The sequence below is a fragment of the Hermetia illucens genome, chromosome 3 (assembly GCF_905115235.1).
Source record: "Hermetia illucens chromosome 3, iHerIll2.2.curated.20191125, whole genome shotgun sequence".
NCBI lineage: Eukaryota > Metazoa > Arthropoda > Insecta > Diptera > Stratiomyidae > Hermetia > Hermetia illucens.
Window position 1 is genome coordinate 30,463,104 of NC_051851.1, and position 19,262 is coordinate 30,482,365.

General features: G+C 40.4%; 2 protein-coding genes across 4 annotated transcripts; both read right to left on the minus strand.

Annotated features, from left to right (window-relative positions):
- Window positions 1–4,151: 4,151 nt before the first annotated feature.
- LOC119652563 lies at window positions 4,152–5,148 on the minus strand. Its single transcript, XM_038056771.1, has 2 exons — window positions 4,619–5,148; window positions 4,152–4,525 (listed from the first exon to the last, which is right to left on the minus strand). The coding sequence occupies exons 1-2, from the start codon at window positions 5,107–5,109 to the stop codon at window positions 4,276–4,278; spliced, it is 741 nt and encodes a 246-aa protein (XP_037912699.1). The 5' UTR covers window positions 5,110–5,148; the 3' UTR covers window positions 4,152–4,275.
- Window positions 5,149–10,755: 5,607 nt separating this feature from the next.
- Window positions 10,756–12,567, minus strand: LOC119652417. Of its 3 annotated transcripts, none has more exons than XM_038056540.1 (2): window positions 12,269–12,567; window positions 10,756–11,587 (listed from the first exon to the last, which is right to left on the minus strand). In XM_038056540.1, exons 1-2 carry the CDS (start codon window positions 12,509–12,511, stop codon window positions 10,766–10,768), a joined length of 1,065 nt encoding a protein of 354 aa, XP_037912468.1. In that variant the 5' UTR covers window positions 12,512–12,567; the 3' UTR covers window positions 10,756–10,765. The 3 variants fall into 3 exon arrangements, with proteins under 3 accessions (XP_037912468.1, XP_037912467.1, XP_037912466.1); XM_038056539.1 differs by having other exon boundaries at window positions 10,756–11,596; XM_038056538.1 differs by having other exon boundaries at window positions 10,756–11,596; window positions 12,239–12,567.
- Between the last annotated feature and the right edge of the window lie 6,695 nt (window positions 12,568–19,262).

Consider the following 19,262-nt stretch of genomic DNA (forward strand, 5'->3'; position numbering starts at 1 on the left):
ACACTGCCTGAGGAGTATGACGAAACCTCTATACACGTCCTGGGACGTGTGCAAAGTAGGTCGAGACATCTGGGAGAACACTTAATACCAGATGCAAAGCTGAAACATCTGGAAGTGGGGAAGATACTAAAGTTCGTAACGGTTACAGGCCTGCTTGAGATACTATGATCACCAGGTACACTATAACCAGTAAAAGGGGCACAATAGTTCTTCAAGGACGCGGTGCGACTTTCCCTTAACAGAATAATAATAATCATACGCCGGCTGTCAGCGAGTGAGGAAGCGAAGCTGTTGACCGCCACGTCCGAGGTGTACGAACGCCCCGTGCTTGTGGAAGTCTCTAGAAACATTCGTCGAGAGGTTGAGGTTCTGAAGCAAATGGTGATGACACTTGCGGACGTAGTTTCCAAACTTACGATCGCAGTCACCGTCGGTGTTTGCTTCCCGAAAAGGGCATTCGGCTAGTAGTACACCGGGACCCTCATCGGCCCCAACAATTTGCTGGTAACATCGGCTTAAGCGACTAAATGTACTACCGGATGCAATTTCAATACAAAAAACTGAGCTCGCTGGGTGCCTCCGCGTACAATTTCCGTCCCTCTGAGCAGGTGTTGCTTTCTGGTCGACACGGGCGCGGAGGTGTTGGTTCTCCCCGTACCCTATCCAAAGACCTTAATACCGCAAGACTGCGACTGGCTCCCGCGAACTCCTATTCCATCCGCAATTACCACTATAGGCCACTACGACCTGCAGAATAAAGCCTTAATAGACTCCATAACCTCTCGTCGTCTAGAAATATTTCAATCTGCGCAAACGATACTCTTTTCATTGTTTTCGAGGACATTGCCAACCATCGCATTCGCGGGCTCTTCAGAAAAAACTGCAACGTTATTACTGAAACTAGTTTCTTCCATCCTGTTAAGCACAATGTGCAGGACGATATCAACACTACCCGCTCCTCGATGTTCTCAAAGGTGCGTCCCTTATCTTGCCAGAAGCTAGCTGTTGCAAAGAAAGAGCTCAATGATCTCATGATGCAGGCTATTTGCACACTTTTGCTATTGGAAGCCGGTCAGCATCTCTACTTAATATGATCTCTAAGCCAAACGGCGACCGCTGCCACAGGAGGGGGGAGGGTCGTGCCTCCTGCGGCTTTTCCTTCATGGGACATGTGGCGCTAGCGTGTGAAAAAAGAAGTGAAATCACGAATGTTGCAGTGCTGCTTAGCCCGCGGCGGAGCAAGATTGCCACTGGAAGTCGAACTGCATCCAATTGGCGGACGCCCTGATTATCCTGCAGGTTTGGGTGAGCTTGGCTTCGATTCGGGGGAAGTGGAAAATGTACGGTGTGGTTAAGTGCTGACGGATACCTGCTGTGAAGTTGAGTTGATGTTGTGGAGAGGCTGATGCAAACGGTGGCGTGAATCCTCGTTGGTTTCCCTTCAATTCCAACAAAGTTTCACAATGCCAAGGTAAAAGTTATTTGGACGGTAGAAAATTGTGCATCCAAATAATGTGTTGTCGCCTATCAAGTTCTTCGCATTTTCAAATTCCACAAAGTACAGATGTGGCGTCAGGAGTTGGCGAATAGTTTTAGTGAATGCGTGCGGCTGGTACGGTGCGTTCAGGCCTGCAGTATAGATCTTCCTCGAATTACAGCCTTTTTTGCTCTACTCGCTTTGATCACCTTTTGTATTTTCACGGAAATCTTGACTGACGGTTTCATCCAGGGCGGAGGCAACTCATCAGACGCTGCCTCACCTTGCTTTGGGATTAGCGCGACCGAGAGTAGCGACAGGTAGTAATAGCTCCTTTTATCTAGATTATGGATAAACTTGGGTGTTTAACCCAAAACTGCTTCCAAAGCGGTGCGGTCCGCCATCAAGTGGATACTCAGGACTCAGAACTCTCAGCATCCTTAAGAAAAAATTTTCACATTCTTTGCTTTCTAACCATCAATTTGCACGGTAGCTATGCAGCCTAGGGTTTGTCTTAACACTATTCGCAGGCAATTTGGATTTTTGGTCAAACACGAACATTTTCACACCACAAAAATGATGGTCATTATCCTTTAGCGAAATGATATATAACGAGAAAAAGTTTTCACACTATTGATGAATTTGGGGCGGGTGGCGGGGCAACAACGGGTCTGTTTTATTTTATTACGGGGTCACCACGTTAGCGTTTGAAAATACGCCCCCCTCTCTGAACTAGAAGAAAGAGGAAACACGCACGCCTGCCTTTTGGCAGGTCGCCAGCTATTTCGGCAATGTAATCGGTAGTTCTTGCCCCGGACCGGATATCGGTTGTTGCGCCGTTGATGATGATTACATTGTGATTTCCGAACAACTTGAAATATCGAAAAATGCATCGTTTCTAAACAAAAAAAAAATATGTCGAACAAAGTTTCATCTCGGCGTAACGAGAGATGAGATGAGATGAGATGTATTGTCGTAAAAATTTATAAAGGAACCAGACCGGGACCAAAAATTCGAAAATCAGTAGCTTTGGCTAAAGCTGTCTTCATAAAGTCGGAACAAACTTCCCAAATCACAGATGACAGAGCCGAAATGCTCTTCGACACAACAAACTTTTCGTGTCAGAGCCTAACATATACACAGCAAAGTTTATTCTTCCGAAAAGCAGGGATATTGCAGGCATTCTGACAGGCCATAATTCACTAGTTGAACATATGTCCAGAATAGAACTTCTAGATGATACGTGTCTCTCCTGTAATGAGAAAGCGGAATCCACGGAGCATTTTGTATGTGCTCCGCCTATGCATTCCATTCCGTCCCCGTCTTCTAGTGTACCGCAAGGCTCTGTTCTGCAGCTGTAGGCTCTTTTCATTTGTAGTTTTTCCTCTATACTGTATGTTCTTTTAGTCGAACCCTGGACCCTTGGTTCGTTGGTCTATATTTAAGTTAACGCTAAACGTTAGCAAGCATTCGATGTGCTACTCTCTCCTCGTCCTATTCTGATTCGTCTATAATCTTAACTTCGACATTCACTGGATGTCTGCAATCGAGCTTCATATTACGTACGTCCTCTGACTTTGACTTGGTCCAAACTGGTGTATTGCTCCGTCATCTGATCCTCATTTCGCAACTGTAATTACCTTTCCTTTGGAAACAATTTTCTTTTAGGGGATTATCTTGGCTCTGCTCTCTAAATCTCCCTTACTTATAACAACGCAGAACCTTACTGGAGACTTTCAACTGGGTTGATAGGGAGCTGTACGTTTTTGCGATTTCTTGCCATACCCAGTTCTGCTTAGATCACTTGCTTAGGACTGGCAAGATCATAGTCCTGTACAGTAAGAGCTTTGACCCTATGGTGACACGTTTCGAGCGAAATAGGCTCTGTTGGCTGTCAACAACCATGCGCGGATTTCATCGTTATAGCTATTATCGGTTGTGATTCTCGACCCTAGATAGGAGCAATTTTCAACGGTCTCAAAGTTGTAGTCTAGTTTATTGTTTTCGTTTGATGTTGCTGGTTCTTTGTTTTTTGGCGCTGACGTTGCCACCATGTACTTCGTCTTGCCTACATTAATATGCAACCCGAGATTTCGCGCTGCCTGCTCGATCTGAATGAAGGTAGGCTTGTTCTTCCCATAATGTAACGTTGGCTAATAGTTGGGTTGCTTGAAAGAGTCTGTATTGCAAATCACTTTCTCCAGGGCCAGGTTAAAGAGGACGCCGTTTCTAGAAACCAGGAACTTCTTTCTCGCAGCCTGTTTTTGACATAATTTTTTATGAATTTCAGTGGTGAACTAGACGGGGTAAGAGCGTGAGCACTTAGGAGAAGAGGGAACGTAACAAGGAAGGAGATCAGATAAAATGGTATAGAAAGTGTTGAGTGCTCACACGTAAATGGAGAAAGGGGGAGGACCCACTTTATTGACGCCAGAGCTGAGTTCAGAGCTTCGAAGTTCGCCTTACGAAAGTTGAACTTGGTAGGCTTGCAACCGACAAGAGAGTGGAGCCGGGATATCTGAACATCGAACTCAAGAGCAGGATGATGGGCGTCAGGGGCAAGACGGAGCATGAAGGGATTGGGAAAGACAATTCACAGGAAGGTTAGAGAGGACTAGGTTAAGAGTGCGATCTAAGTGGTTTCTAGAAGAGAGAGAGAATATTCAGAGGGTTTAATAATTTAATAAGGACAAAACTGAATGTGAAGAGTATACAATGATTTCAGAATACATTTTTAATTAGAAAGTGAAGTGAAACATAGAATATTAACCGACATAAAATTATGAACAACAATAATATCAATTAATAATGTGAAATTGAACACCGATCAACTTTTCATCACAGTCGGGGTACATTCGGGGTTCATCAAAATGAACCGCGTCGAAACATCGCCGGAATAGTAACCGAGCCTCTTCAGAGTTTGAATCCGTACGAAACTTCTCTAATTCAAGATAATAATTCGAGAGTTTATGATGATAGTTGCATAATCCATTTATCTTGCGCAGACAATATTTGATTCGAGACGCAGCTGGGAACTGGATGGCCAATCTGAAAAAAAAGAAATTTTAGATTAGAATTTTGTACTTTTGGACATAGCAATAAAGTGACAATAAAATAGAGGTTTTGGACCATCATACTTACAATTTTCCCCATGCTTTAACAATTGCCCTGATTATCAGAAGATCCTGTTCCAACCCCCAAGGTAAAACGCGGATTTGGACGCCTTGAAATAGAGACTTGTTCATACTTAATGCAATATAAGCACTGACCTCATGCTTGAAAGTAATGCACGCCATCCCACAAAATTCTGTGCCTTCTTCAAACATGACGGTACTTTCAATCCATCCGCAATATTTAAAATGCATCACCAAATCGCAACGGCTTGCATCCCTATTGATATTGTAAACTAAAACTGACCGTTTTTGGAGATCCTTGTCAACACTTAGAGGAACGCCAGACGCTGGGCGGGATTTTTTCAATTCGCTGCGAAGTCTAATGCGGAGTTTCTTGAGTCGGTTCCTATTAATGTGAATCTCTTCTTCAACCTGACCAATTTTTTGCGATAATGATTTTCGAACCATACCAACAGGGTTTGGTACTACAACACCGATGAGTTTGTTCAAATTCTCCATTTCAAGCTGAGTTAGGTATGTTAAGTATTTGAAACGATAGCTAAACTTCAATTGGCCCCAGCTAACTTTTTTCCAGATATTTATATCCTTGTTCATCCATATCTTCTTTGGTAAGAATAGTAATTATCGTATCCCCAGAACAATGGGATGTTGAAACAACTTTTTTAGTTAGTGGCTAATGGCAATTTAATTTACATATCCGTCCTTACACCTGTTGTTTTGAAGCTCTTGTTAAACCTTCTTTTTAATTTCCATTTATGAAAGGATTTGCCTTATTTTGGAAAGAATACACTTTAATTAGAAGAAACTTGGCCTACTCCGATACCCGCCTAGCAGCATAGCCGAAACAACTTTCCTATGTTGACAAGCAGCAAGAAAACATGAACCTTATTCACGCTTAATCTGACCGGAAGGCGACTAACCTTGAGAGAGGTTGAAATCAACTTCCAAAGGCTGATGTTGATGAGGCGTTTTATCAGAGTATGTATGCCCAAACGCTTCACACAGTGAAACGATGGTTTTTTGACATACAATATATGGTAAATGGAAGACGGTGCAAATTTGAAAAAAGAGTCCGCTAAGCTGTTACTGGACAGGGCTCTTCCGATTATAGCACTGGTTCCACGGATGCGACATCAGATCTTTGGTTCAGATGTGCTCCAGTTCAAATGGGTAGCATCACACCCACAGGATTTCCGTCCTGCGGCAAATAAAAGAATTTAAGATATTCCGTTAGAAGGGAGAGTCCGATGCAATGAGTTCCCATGATCTGAGTTCTCAGGAGCTATAACTTCTTTCTCGCTAGAAGCAAACACCCGGGAATGGCCGACGAGTGGTTCGCCCAAGTGGTATATGGCGCAGAACAGTGGAGAAAGAATGCAAACTTTTCAAAAATGAGTGAGAAGGGTTGAATCAAAAATGACATGTAGGTGTGGTTAACATGCAATGCGGGAGGATTTTACGTTGGGAGCTCGACTATAGGTGACCTGGTGAAAACAGTTGAGAGCAATGAAAAGGGAAAGAAAAATACTTTTTACACGAAGGAATGTCGATTAAACCGAAGCGATGATAGTTTAGAAGCACAAATTATACTCTTAATGCATCCCTATCAGAAACCTTCAATATTATCAAAGATATAGCTGGTGGAAGTGGCTAGGTGAGCCCTAAAAAGACTAGTAAAGATGAGAACTTATAAGGTTAATGCTCATTCAACAACAGTTCTTTTTGCAAATCTCATTGAATCGATTTATCTATAATTGATAACTATTTTTTTCCATGATTTAATTACAGTAATATTTCTTCCAAATCTACTTATTTGAAATTTTTGAGTGATTTTAGCTCATAAATCTGCTTCTTCTTCAGCTTTTGCTCCGTTCAGAAGCGAAATTGGCTTGTCTTGATTGATTGCGCCATTTTGTTCTGTCAAAGGCTTGATCTGGATGCAGTCGCGCGACTTTTAAATCGCCATCCTGCGTATTAAGTCACCATTGTTTCGGCCTGCCTTTTGGCCGTTTCCTAACGTCTTCGATGTTCAGACCAATCTTGGCAAGAAATTCTTATTAGCGAGAATTATGTGATCATACTATCAAAGATGCCTTATTAACCTTATTAAAATCGGTTTACTGTCTTGCCTTTTTTTCACAGCTGCCATGCAGTTATGTGAGACTTCTACTGACTAAAACCACCTCCTTCTTCTTCCACTCTCCCCACGGGACTGCTATAAGCATTGCATTGCGGGGCTGGATCAGTTCTTAACTGCGGCGCATTATTGTTCGCTCCCTTTCTTGCCTTCTTCGCACTTCTTCATGCCTTAGCTGTTGATGAGTCATTTTCACCTCAATTACCACTTGATTTCAAGCCTGACACCAACATAAACTCCACTATATTTTCAGGTGTTAAGTGCCTGCCTGCGATCGCCTTCAGCCTAGTTCCGTGCGCTGTAAACCTTGGGCACTCAAATACAACATGCTCCGCATTCTCAGCCACGTTATTACATCTTGGGCACCATGGTGACTCGTGGTGTCCAAATCGATAAAGATAAGCCCGATAACCTCCATGTCCACTTAAAAACTGTGTTAGCTCATAGTTTAGTTCCCTGTGGCTCCTTTCAATCCATCTTCGAATGTGCGGAATGATATGGTAGATTCAACGGCCAGTTTGTGTCTCGTTCCATCTCTGTTGTCATTCTGCGATGGATTTCCGCCATGCTAGTTGCCGTCGAAGTACAATAGACTCCCCGATTGCATACATTTTGTCGTAGAGACGCCGACTTTCATTCGCCAAGATTTTTATGGGGATTGTCCGATAAGAACTGCATACCCGGAGTACACTTAGTCGATACGCCATTCCTAGTTTTCCGCAATTTGATTTGTTTTCCAGAACGGTTGCCCAGACTGGAGCTGTGTAGAGTAGCACGGAACTAACTATCCTTGAAATAAGACGACGTCGACTTTGTCTTGGTCGACCAATGTTCGATAGTATCCTCGAGATCGTTACAGCAATGGAAGACGCTTTGTTTGCAGTGCATTAAATGTGTTTTTTAAAGTTGAACCTTTTGTCAATCATTACTCCAAAATATTTAAGCGACTCTTGGGAGTAAACTGTTTGTTCACCAACTTTAATTTTCACGGTTTTGTCCTTGTTTCTTTTGCTGATTAGCACTAGTTCCATTTTATGTTCAGCAAGTGATAGACCGGACTTTTTCAACCAGCAATTGATCTCCCATATCGCTTCATTTATGTAGATTTCGATCTCGTCTAAGCGTTTTGCAACTACTGTTACCCCGATATCGTCCGCAAATCCAATGGTTGTCACGCCGTTAGGAAGGCGTAGCGTCAGCAGTCCATTGTACATAATTAATCACAGTAAGGGACTAAGACAGACTCCTGTGGTACGCCGCATGTCATCAGGAATAATTTCCGTCCATCGTCCGAGTCGCAACATAATCATCTTCCAAGAAGAAATGCCTGTAGTTTGGTTAGAATCTCGACGATTTTCGTCCACTTTGCAGTGTTGAATGCATTTTTTACATCGAGTGTCACAATTGCGCAGCATTTGTCATCTTGTATTGCAGCGCGACCCAGACTAGTCACCATGTTGATTGCATCGACGGTTGATCTCCCCTTACGAAACCCGAATTGCTTGTCGGATAGGCCTCCCTTCTTTTCAGCAACAACGAGCAGCCTGTTGTGTAATACTCGTTCAAATAGTTTACCAATGGTATTGACCAAACATATCGGTCGATATGAGGAGGGGTCACCCAATGGTTTACCTGGCTTCGGAATAAGTATCAACTTTTGCAGTTTCCATTGTTCGGGGAATTTTCTTTCTCTAAGGCATGCCGTAAAAATTTTGGCAAACATACCTGGTGCTGTCCTGGCTGCTACTTTGGGGACTATATTCAGGATTTCATCTGGCCCTGGGGTCTTATTTTTTTTAGCTTAGTTACTGTCTGTCTGTCGGTCTGTCCGTCCCACGCATTTTTCTTGGAGATGGTTATAGCGATTGACACCTGATTTGGTAGAAAAGTGGAAACTATCATATGAACGCTCATGTATATAGTGAATGGCATCCTCTTACGTCGAATCTAAGGGAGGTCCCCATACATGCAAAAGGAGGGTGTAAATTTTGTTTTCATCAAATATAGACATGTGGAGTATCAAATTAAAGGTCTTAGTTAGTACGTTTCTAAGCCGGTCTTAGTTTTGACATTTGTTGGGAAGGTGGAGAGTGCGGGGTTCAACCCCCAGTGATCATTTCTTTAACGGACCCATTCTCAGAAACTACTTAACCGAAAAATCTATAGCATAAAGCATAATCTTACCAAATATGGTGAAAATCGCACTATTACTTACAGAGTTATAATAGGTCAAAACTGTCGCTTCTGTGCAAATTCAGGACTTTGAATGTCAATATCACTTGAAAGTAGATATTTTCACATATTATATGCATATATTACGTGCTACATACTAGTGGGACAAATGCACACTTAAATCTCTTTAAAAAAGAAACACACAAAACCTTTCATACCTGAAGCGTCTAGCTTGCGGTTTCCCGACTTGTATTAAATTATAAAATATATACATGAACATATTACAGACGTAGATATTATTCTCACCCCAAACAAACAGACATTGCCTATTACCGAATACTATACTTATACATGCACGTATATAAATTGATCGTACATTCATTTCCGAAAAGCATACATATGTACATATACAGAACGTTTTAGAACCCACGAAATTCACAAAAAATATAAAAGTTTCACCTTCTATAACTTTGTTAATAATAGTTGGATTTCCTTGCTTATGCCAGATTTCGTACTCCTAGCGTGGACTTAAGGGGAGTATCCGGCCAAATTTCGAAAATATATAAATTTCGAGCTATGGTGGCAGTCGATTTTCAACATGCAATTCCGAGAAAAAAGATTAGAATGTGATTATTAACCATTAGATTTTGACTGACCCAAACAAAAAAAAAACACACGTAAAGCCTTGGTTTCAATTCTTGCTCTTTTAGCGAAGCCGTTCGAAAGTCGTTTCGACCGGTAAATTTGCGATCGACACAAACCTGACAAACCACACTGTAATTTCCGAACGACTCGGAATATGGAACAATCATTTTGTCCAAATATTCTACACTATATATAGATACAATTGATGGAAGAAAGTCGATTCCTCGGATCCGACACACGGGAAGACCCCCTTAATTCTATTTCCCTATTTCCTCTCAAGCTATTGGGGTTTCCCCCCAACTTCCATAATAACTCGTAAAAAGCAAGTAAGCATATGCTCCCCGCCACTTATTTTCAGCTGTAAGTACGTTCTGACTGACTTGGAGAACTAGTATTGGCCATGTTTTTTAGTTAAATAATACTTTAATTCTCGTGCTGACTTTAACCGACCGCTGAAACTTAGGAACTATATTCAAAAACTAGCTGACTTCAATACTCATTATAGGCTGTATATAGTTAATAGAGTTCTACATTCCTTATCTATATGAAAACTTACCTATTCTTCTTCAGGATGATATTGAGAATGCACACATTAGAGACCCATCTTCTTGAACATGTTTTGCCGTAAAATAAAATCTTAAGGTGTCTCTAGACGAGTCGATTTTCCAGGCAATTTTGCGCATGCGCACAGCGCATGCCATATTGCATATAGCGCATGCGTGAGCCGCATGCGTTTTTTGACAAATATTGTAGCGCATGCCGCAACGCAAGCACTCCCATCACAGATGGGAGTCTTGTGCGCTTTTTCCATTGAATAAGTAAAGAGACATCGACTGCTTTCTATTGTGCATTCGTATTTATATTATACAGTGAAAATGTCGCTCGACAGCAAAGAAATGACGTTAAATTTCATAGAAGATTATAAATTAAGTGAAGTGCTATGGAAATGTGACCAGAAAGGATATTCTAATAAACAATTAAGAAGTGATGCACTTCATAAGTGGCAGTGGTACAAACGAAGTGTACGAATCAAATTGGTTCGCGTATAAACATTTACTCTTTTTGAAAGATGTAAATGTAACATTGCCAACAAAAGACAGCATAGTGGAGAAGAATGCCCAACAGGGGAGCAATACACATGACATTGAAGAAGTAAGTAGTATATTTTAATCAAAAAAATATAATTTGGATAAGAGAAATTTACATGTATTTATCCTGCCATTGAACTGATCCTTCCTCGGATAGAAAATATTGTTGAAATTCGTTTCTTACTTCCTTGGCATCATTTGAAGGTTTCCTAGGAATTGAAGAAAGTGGTTGCAAACCTCTGTCTGATTGTGTCGTTTTTCTCCATGAACCGGGTATAATTTCGCCACAACTGGCATCTTCCGAATCAAAAGTACCAAAGGGTGCGTGTATATTTCTGGAGGAACATTGCTTTCGTAGCAAGTTATGCAAGTAAATGCAGCATAATACGACATTTATAGCAATTTCGAGTTCTGTTAATTCCAGTGGCTTACGAAATATTCTAAAAACGGCTGATAGTAATCCAAAAGCATTTTCAACAATTCTACGGGCTCTCGACAGCCTGTAATTAAATATACTATTTGGCGAGTTTCTTGTTATTTCCCCTGGGAAAGGTTTCATTATATTTGTGGTTAACGGGAATGCATCGTCAGCTACTAAGCCATACGGGATTGGCAGCGTTCTTCCAGGGAGGGCTTCTTCTTTGGGTAATTTTAGTTGATTCTTTTCAAGTCTCTTTCCGAATTCCGTATTTTTGAACACACCTCCATCTGAGATCCTCCCCTGGTAACCGACATTAACGTAGGTAAAACAATAATCTGCATCAACGACACCAAACAACACAATGCTAAAGGTGCCCTTGTAATTAAAAAATGTACTTCCACTATTCTGGGGGCATCGAATGAGCACATGTTTTCCGTCCATTGCTCCACAACAATGTGGGAAATTCCAGTTTTTATCAAAGTTGTTTGCAACTACCCTCCAATCTCCTGTGTCCTGAGGAAGCTGAAAATTAAATTTAAATTGTTAGACATAATTACCTAAAATAGATTGTTTTAATAGAATCAACATTTTTTCAGACAATCGCTGATGAAGGATTAGAAGAAATGGATACTTCAAATTCTTTTCGGAAACCAGCGGCAGATGGAAAAATCACAAAAAAAAAGAAGGCGGAACGTCACAACTAATGTGAGTGATGAGAGAGAAGAAGAAGCTTATAATTTTATGAAGGCTGTCAGTGAAATGGAAACTATGGATGAATATTCAGCTTTTGGGGATTACATAGCGCATAAAATTCGAAAACTTAAAAGCGCTACATTGCGCAGTATCGCCCAAAACCGCATCAATAATATCATTTTTGAATTGGAAATAAGTCATGAAAATGACCAAGGTTTAATCTTAATTTCTTCGCCATCTACCGCAAGTTCATCGGAGCAATATTCAGCGACTCCTACTCCTGAACCAGAACCTCATCCATCATCGCCGATCGCTACAATGCAACACGTCAACAACAATTCTGTAATAACAGAACTTTTGAACATATAATTGAGGTTATTTTTATACGTTATTTCAATTTCAATAAAGAAATGTCAGTATTAACTCTAGAATTTAATATATAATTCGGTTTATGAAGGCATATATACATACTCGTATGTACCAATTCATCAATAAACTCACCTTTATGTAATCTTTCAGTGCTGAACAAATACTTTTCGCTACTTCAGGAACAATTTTCGAAATGCTTTGTGTTGAAACTTTGAATAGGAAGCTTAGGCTTGCGTATGAGTCGCCTGTTGCCAGATAACGGAGTGTGATTGCGAGTCTGATTTCAGCAGGTATAGCCTCACGCATAACCGTATCCCTTTTTGTTATTAGCGGCCTTATCATATCCAATAGAATATTGTAATCTATTTGAGACATCCGTGTAAAATTTTTGAAAAGATAGTCGTCATTATCTATCTCTTTTAAAAACTTATTTTTATTGTCTTTAAAATAGTCACGCAGTCCTTTTTGACTTTGCTGTCCTTTTATCGCAGTTCCTTTTAATTATTATATACGCTGCACATACTCCTGCTTTCATTAAACAATTCACTGACATGTTGAAAGAAAGCACGAGAAAGCGAAAACAACTAATTGCAACGTGTGGACGCTGGAGTTGCATGCGCTATGACGCACGTGCGTTATTCAATTTCAGGCATGCGTTTTTACGGCGCAAGCATGCGCTTCGCGCACCAAAAAGAGGCATCGTTTGGAGGCACCTTTAGGGAGAAAAAAACGGACCCGGGTAAAAATGATGCGTGCTTCTCTTTCGCTCGCACTCCCCGCCTTCTCAAGAAAGGCCAAAGCTAAACCCGGCTTCTAATCGATGTAGAATGATGTAACTAACTGCATGTATGGGCGTTCACTGTTCCCACCTTCTCACCAAATTGCATGCCAGTTAATATAGCCATTTTTGAGAAAAGTGTATGTGACAGACAGAGAGATGGTCAGATAGACAGACATTGAACCGATTTTAATGAGGTTTCGTTTTACAAGCAAAGCCTTAAAAAGAACTCGGTGATGAAAAAAAAACACGAGCTAGCGAAGTTCGCGAATTTTCAACCTCTCTTAGAAATGGTTAAAGCGTTTGTCAACCAACAAAAATCAGATTCCCTTCCAAGGACGTTACTATTCCTTTAAGACCCATAGTCTCCCAGTATATTCGCGATGAACCGCATTTTTACTAACATCATGTGATTTCCACACTTTTTTCAAGTGACCAAAGAAAATCCAGCAGAACACAAAGTTAAGGTACGAGACGACAGATAACATCTGAGTCTGTCACATGACCCAGCTTCCGATTAAAATTTATTATACATTATACTATATTTACACTTGAATGAGCACAGTATTACACCAAGTTTGTGTACAGACAGCTAAAATTGCTTTATATCACCTGCCAAACTTAAAATTTATCTTTTCTTTTACGCCGGGACTTTGGGAGAGAAACCGTGACAACATATTTCCCGAATAGTTCATATGAACATGAATGCATATACATATGGATATGTAGATATGTATGACAGAAGATTACTCCTAACATTGAAATCGACAATGTAAATGTGTTTTCTGTTGAGATACTCCCAAAAGACGTATTTAATTATTTGTTCTTTTTATCATGGGGGCGTCATAAACGTCATTACGATAAAAAAATATTTTATTTAATTGAGTATTAAGTGCAATTGGCTTGAATTTTCTTTTATGGTATCTTGTCCCAATTCTTCTTGATTGTACCTACATATATAGATGGACGCTTTTGCCAGATTTGGGTTGAATATATGTATATATTTATTTGCTTTTGATACTTTTACTTTAAAATTTGATGTAAACAACAGATAGCACCGATAATCCATCATATTTTGCATTCCTATCTAAGGAACCACTTTTCATCATACATAAATACGTATCGATTTGCATTATTTTAATTATTAGTGAATCTAAAAAAACTAGGAAATTCACTACCCCATAATCAATCAAATTTAAATTTATGTGTACATATTTGGTATCCCCCGAAAGAAAATTGTCAAATTTCGTGTTCTCAGCACATCTTCGTGACAAAAGATTTTGAAAACACCTTAAGTTGCCAACAAAAAATTGTAAACAAATGTTGGCATTTGTCTTCCTCCTTTTAGGTGGTGAGCATCAACGGAATACGCCTATTGGGGATATTTATTATATTCTTCTGTTCGGTGTATACGCTTAGTCAGTTGGGAACAAGAGGTCTGATGTGGACAAAACATAAACAAAAATTGTTTACTTTTGAAAAGATGTAAATATGTACATGGTTGTAAATAGAAAAGCTGCCAACTTCTCCGGTGGAAATTAACCTGTATGCTTTCAAATTTCATAGAAAAAGATGTTCGTCTTGAGTTAAGCAAATATAAATAGGAAAAAATCCGCAAAAAAGGCACATATGCTTGAAGGGCAACAGTTAAGTCCTGGTGGTTATACGTGTCCGCCTAACCCCATGGTTTTCTGTGGACACGAATTGTGGTACCAGTTTATACTGAGCGCAGACCCAGCATTCATACTAGTGAAACAAAGTCTACCCAAAGCCACTTTCAAAACTAAGGAATACGGGAGCCGAGTCGTACAACGCAACTCCTTGCTGAAGCCCGCAAGGAGCTCTGCCTGTCTCCCATAAGGAAAGCAATCGCAAACAATCGGGCCGAAAACACATCCCCAAGGAATTCTCCTGCGGCGTATGACCTCGGAGAGCTATCGCGGTTCTCATGGTACCAGATAACCTCTGGCCACTTTAGATGAGTCCCCGTGCAGATATGAGTCTCATCTCCCTAGCTAGGCCTTGGAATATTCTTCTACTGCGTCATGACCAGCAAATCGAGGTGAATACAACATTTCTCGATGCCACCGCTTGGAGGCTCTCCTTCGGTACTTGATGTTGACTCAGTTGGCAACGTTGCTGCCCTTTCTGCCGCCTCAGCACCTCCGAACACAACTAAAAGACTGTGGCGCGGCAGGATTCGCAGCATTCGAAATTTATTTCGAATGTTGCGAATGCGAACAAATAGATGGCGCGGAACTATCCACTTTGTAGAGCTCGCCACGGGAGTGGAAGACTAGCGAGAAAAGGGTGCCATAAGTTAGGTGCAGAAAAGAAACACATGAAACGAGATTATTCTCTTCTGCCTCTAAAGAGCAAATAGTCACTTCACTTTTTCTTCATTCTTTAAATAAATTAATTAATAAAGTCTAATTGTTAAATCTATCGAGTATTGATTGTAAAAACCTAGTCTATGTTCCGGTGTACCTAAAAATTGTGGTTTACAAAGAATTGGACTATTAAAGTTAAAAGACTATAAGCAAAATATTAGAATAAAAGAATAGCAGTGAGAAAACAATGATCGACACATCCAACATTGCCTGGCCAGATTGGACATGCTGGCGAATCGTCATGCCCAAACCTGTGTAGATATTTGCGGCACCCACGGTGACCGGATAGAAACTGTGTTAACCGGGAACTACAGGTTCCGTGGTGACGTTTGACCCTCATACGAATGATAGGAATCAGTTTATGCGCCCATCGGCCTTCCGTTGAGCTATCCCATCGGGTCTGCCATGTGACGATTGAAGATGCCCATTGCTTCATTGGCTGCTGCCCCAATCTCGTGAATGTGTTTTGCTACTACGTGCTGTATCCTCGACGAAACCTACTTCTTTTACCGCCTCTGGTAAATATATGCGGAAGACTCCATCATATATGATGTTCTACAAGAGTGGACCCGACCGACTACGAACCATGTCCGCTCTCTCGACTACTAAACTTTGTGCCAGAAGATCCTGAATTGCCTCGCAATGGTTGACATTTATCTGTATTACCTTCATGCTGATTTCGTAGTATTCAAGGCCTTTCTGAACACCAAATATTTATTACCGCCAGCTATGTGGTTTTCGATATAGCCTTTACCACCGCATCTCCTGTATAGCTTGGAACGATTTTCCTAATTTTTACAATGTTTGACAAAGTGTTCAGATTCCAGACATTTGAAGCACTTTGTAATGCTCGCCTGTTCACGGATGTGACAGACAAACCAGCCTACTTTTATTTTTCCTCTTTCCAAAAGCTTCCTCGCGTTTGCAGGAAGGACAAGTGCATCTCTAAGGTTACTGATTCTCCGATTTGGTAATGACAGCAAATTACCGCGACTGTGTTCTCCTTGGTAGTTATTTCATCGATGCCTTTACAATCGATGGGTAATACGATGAGTTGTGGTTCTAACCTCTGCTTGTGCGCCTAGGGCTTCTCCGATGGTCCTTCAGAACTCAGCTGATTTTCCTCCTGTTTTGCTGAGTTTAAGCAATAAATCACCGTTTTGAGTCTTATTAATTCTGGACACCATTTTGCCCATTTCCTTCAATTTGGGGTCGCTCCTGACTATGAACAGTATATCCGCATACAACATTTCCCCCGTTTTCTTAATCAAAATAGAGTCGGGCCTCGGTTTTTTAGTTATTTGCTCTTCTCCGCCATCCGTTTCTTGTAACTCTTGTCCAAACTATAATACTTCTTTATCGTCCATCCGTTTCAGATTTGTAACATTGGTTTTCGTTATTAGCGCCTTCTGTGTCATTTCTTGCTTGCGTCTCGAGTTCCAGGAGTCACCATTCGGGATATTCTTTCTCTTCGCCACGGAAGCGTTTAATCCAGGAGTGTCTGTGAGTTCTTCTTCTTCTTCTTCCGTTAATTTATAGAGAGCTCTAATACTCTCAATTGCATCCCTCATTAGTTGATAAATGGAACGTCTTTTTCCGTCCTCCAACATCTCGACCAATTTCCTAATTTGTTCACTAAACTTATGAGAATTGTTTCATTCTGACACTCCGTTGTGAGCTTGCGCTTGGTGATCTTAGAATTTTAAACTCGTTTCGAAGGGATTTTTTCATTCGCCAATTTCAGTTCGCTTTTATTGTTTCTTGCAGTATTATTTGTATCCATGTTAATTGGGTCCCCAAGTCCAACATTTTTTTTTTGTGGAGAAAAACAAGTTCTGCGAAAAGGGTAAGCAAGAGCAGGCTCAGAGCCGAATCAGTGCTAATCAAGTATAGACCACCTGAACCTGCACCACCAATCTAATGGTGGAGGCGTTTATAACAGTAGTCTGAACGCCATTTCACCAATATGTACCACGCCATTTCACCTTGCGTACTCAGTTAACAAAATTTAGCAAACGTCAGCCCAAAGTGAACCATCCAAACCGTATTCCAATGTCGTATACGTTGCGCTCCTTAGGTTTATTTTCAGGGTGACCTTCCCATGCTTCTTATACCTCCAGTCAGGTATAACTTATGACCTTGTTTTTCGGCGCAAAGAACCCGCTGGCACCTTTTACGTTAGCTGCAACAATTACCACTGGAGGTAAGAGTAGGATTTGGTAACACAGCTATAGGTGGTAAATCAGAGTGCATATCCCGGTTTTTGATCGTAGTATACCGTCCCATCCAGCTTACCACGCTGAGACACATACTACCCTTGAACCGCCCTTGGCAAGTGTGTGGACGCATCAGATCGCCAACAAGCACTAGCAACCTCGCCAAACACCCCGTCCACACGCCTGCGCTTAGGACTTTTTATTAAGCCTTGGCAAATATATAGACGGCATTTCACGTTGGTTAATGTAAGACCATCGATTTCGAAAGATTTATCAAAAGCGACTAGCTACAGACTTATTCTAGGGCCAAAATCGGGTTAGATTTACTAGACAACTCAACCAGCACTTAGCTAAAGCACTACTGAAGTGTTCCATCAACAAACGCATGCATGCCGCTATAATGCCCAAGCTCAAAAAAATGGTGCGGATTCATTGGACATATCAGTCAATGTAGAAAAGACCGTTTGATTTCATCACTTGTAAGTAGAGTCGTAGGGAGTAAAAACCGGGACCGAAATGATAATGATGTGGCTTGCCAGAAATCCAATAACTTTCTCTGGGGGTGTCAGGGTTTCCCTGAAAACTCCGGACTGAAGGGAATTCCTCTCAAAGTATGGCCACATATCTCGACTGCAGTTGTTAATTTATTGGTCCCGTGCGACTTACAAACCCTGCTATACAGTAAGGCTGTAAAAGAATAATGTATAAAATAAATCTTAACTTTAAATATTAGTAAGTTTGGATTATTTTGGAATTACCCCCTATTTTGGACTCAAACGAGCTTCAAGGTATCAGTCATGGGTGTTTACAAAGATCTTGACGCTCATTCCGCAGCTAAGATTCGGCATGTGTTATCAATCAGATAGTTCAATTAGCAGATCACGCATTCAATTGAGTATTACAAATAATGCATTACCAAGGGCTCTGGAAAATAATCGCAGTTTACCTAAACGCCTGAAAGAATCATCCCAAATTTGACAGCAAACAGTAATTAATGAAAAAATCTCAAATTTCTAAGTTAAATTTGCGTTCAGCAAGTATGAGCCCTAGAAACTATTGGAATACTATGGAAAATGTATGACTGTTTATTTATAATTATGTATTGCAATGAACCTCGTGGCTCAATATATGAAACAGCAACCATCAATCATTTATATTCCGAACACTTTTTTGTAAACAAGATTTGAATATAAACAATTTCATTTTTTTCTTTTAAAATCCGTGGTGAATCGAGCGATTCGAGTACTTTCTGAACAAAATATTCTAAATATTTCGCATAATTACATAATGAGTAATATAAATATTCAATGAGTATAATGAATCTTACTTGCAGAATATTAATTTCATTATCGTGGGTTTTTATAAGGCGCTTCAAGAAGCTACAAGAATAAACAAGATATTTTCAGAATAAAGGAATTTTTGAGGATTGACTATCTTTAAATAGTTCATCGCTGATCCATACCCACCACAAATAAGTGTTGATTAAAGATTTTTGCGAGATGAGAAAGATAGACGTTTTAAATTTACTGTTTCCGGTTTTTTGATTTGTTCCCAGTCGATTGTCTGAATTTTGAAGAAAAATTGAACCAATCGTTTCGGTACCTGGGATGATGAAGCAAATTCGTTTTAACACTAGGTGATGATTGTTGATTTGAATTTCGTTGTCAAAATTTATTTACTAGTAAGGACTTAATTGCAACTGAATTATTTTCAAAATGCAGTTTTCATAACTTTGATAGTAT

Coding starts and splice junctions, on each gene's coding strand:
- LOC119652563 (XM_038056771.1), bottom strand. CDS start 5,109: ATGGAGAATTTGAACAAACTCATCGGTGTTGTAGTACCAAACCCTGTT. Junction 4,526..4,618: donor GTTAAAGCATGGGGAAAATT/GTAAGTATGATG, acceptor CTTTTTTTTCAG/ATTGGCCATCCAGTTCCCAG.
- LOC119652417 (XM_038056538.1), bottom strand. CDS start 12,511: ATGTCTCAAATAGATTACAATATTCTATTGGATATGATAAGGCCGCTA. Junction 11,597..12,238: donor TGATGAATTGGTACATACGA/GTATGTATATAT, acceptor TTTAATTTTCAG/CTTCCTCAGGACACAGGAGA.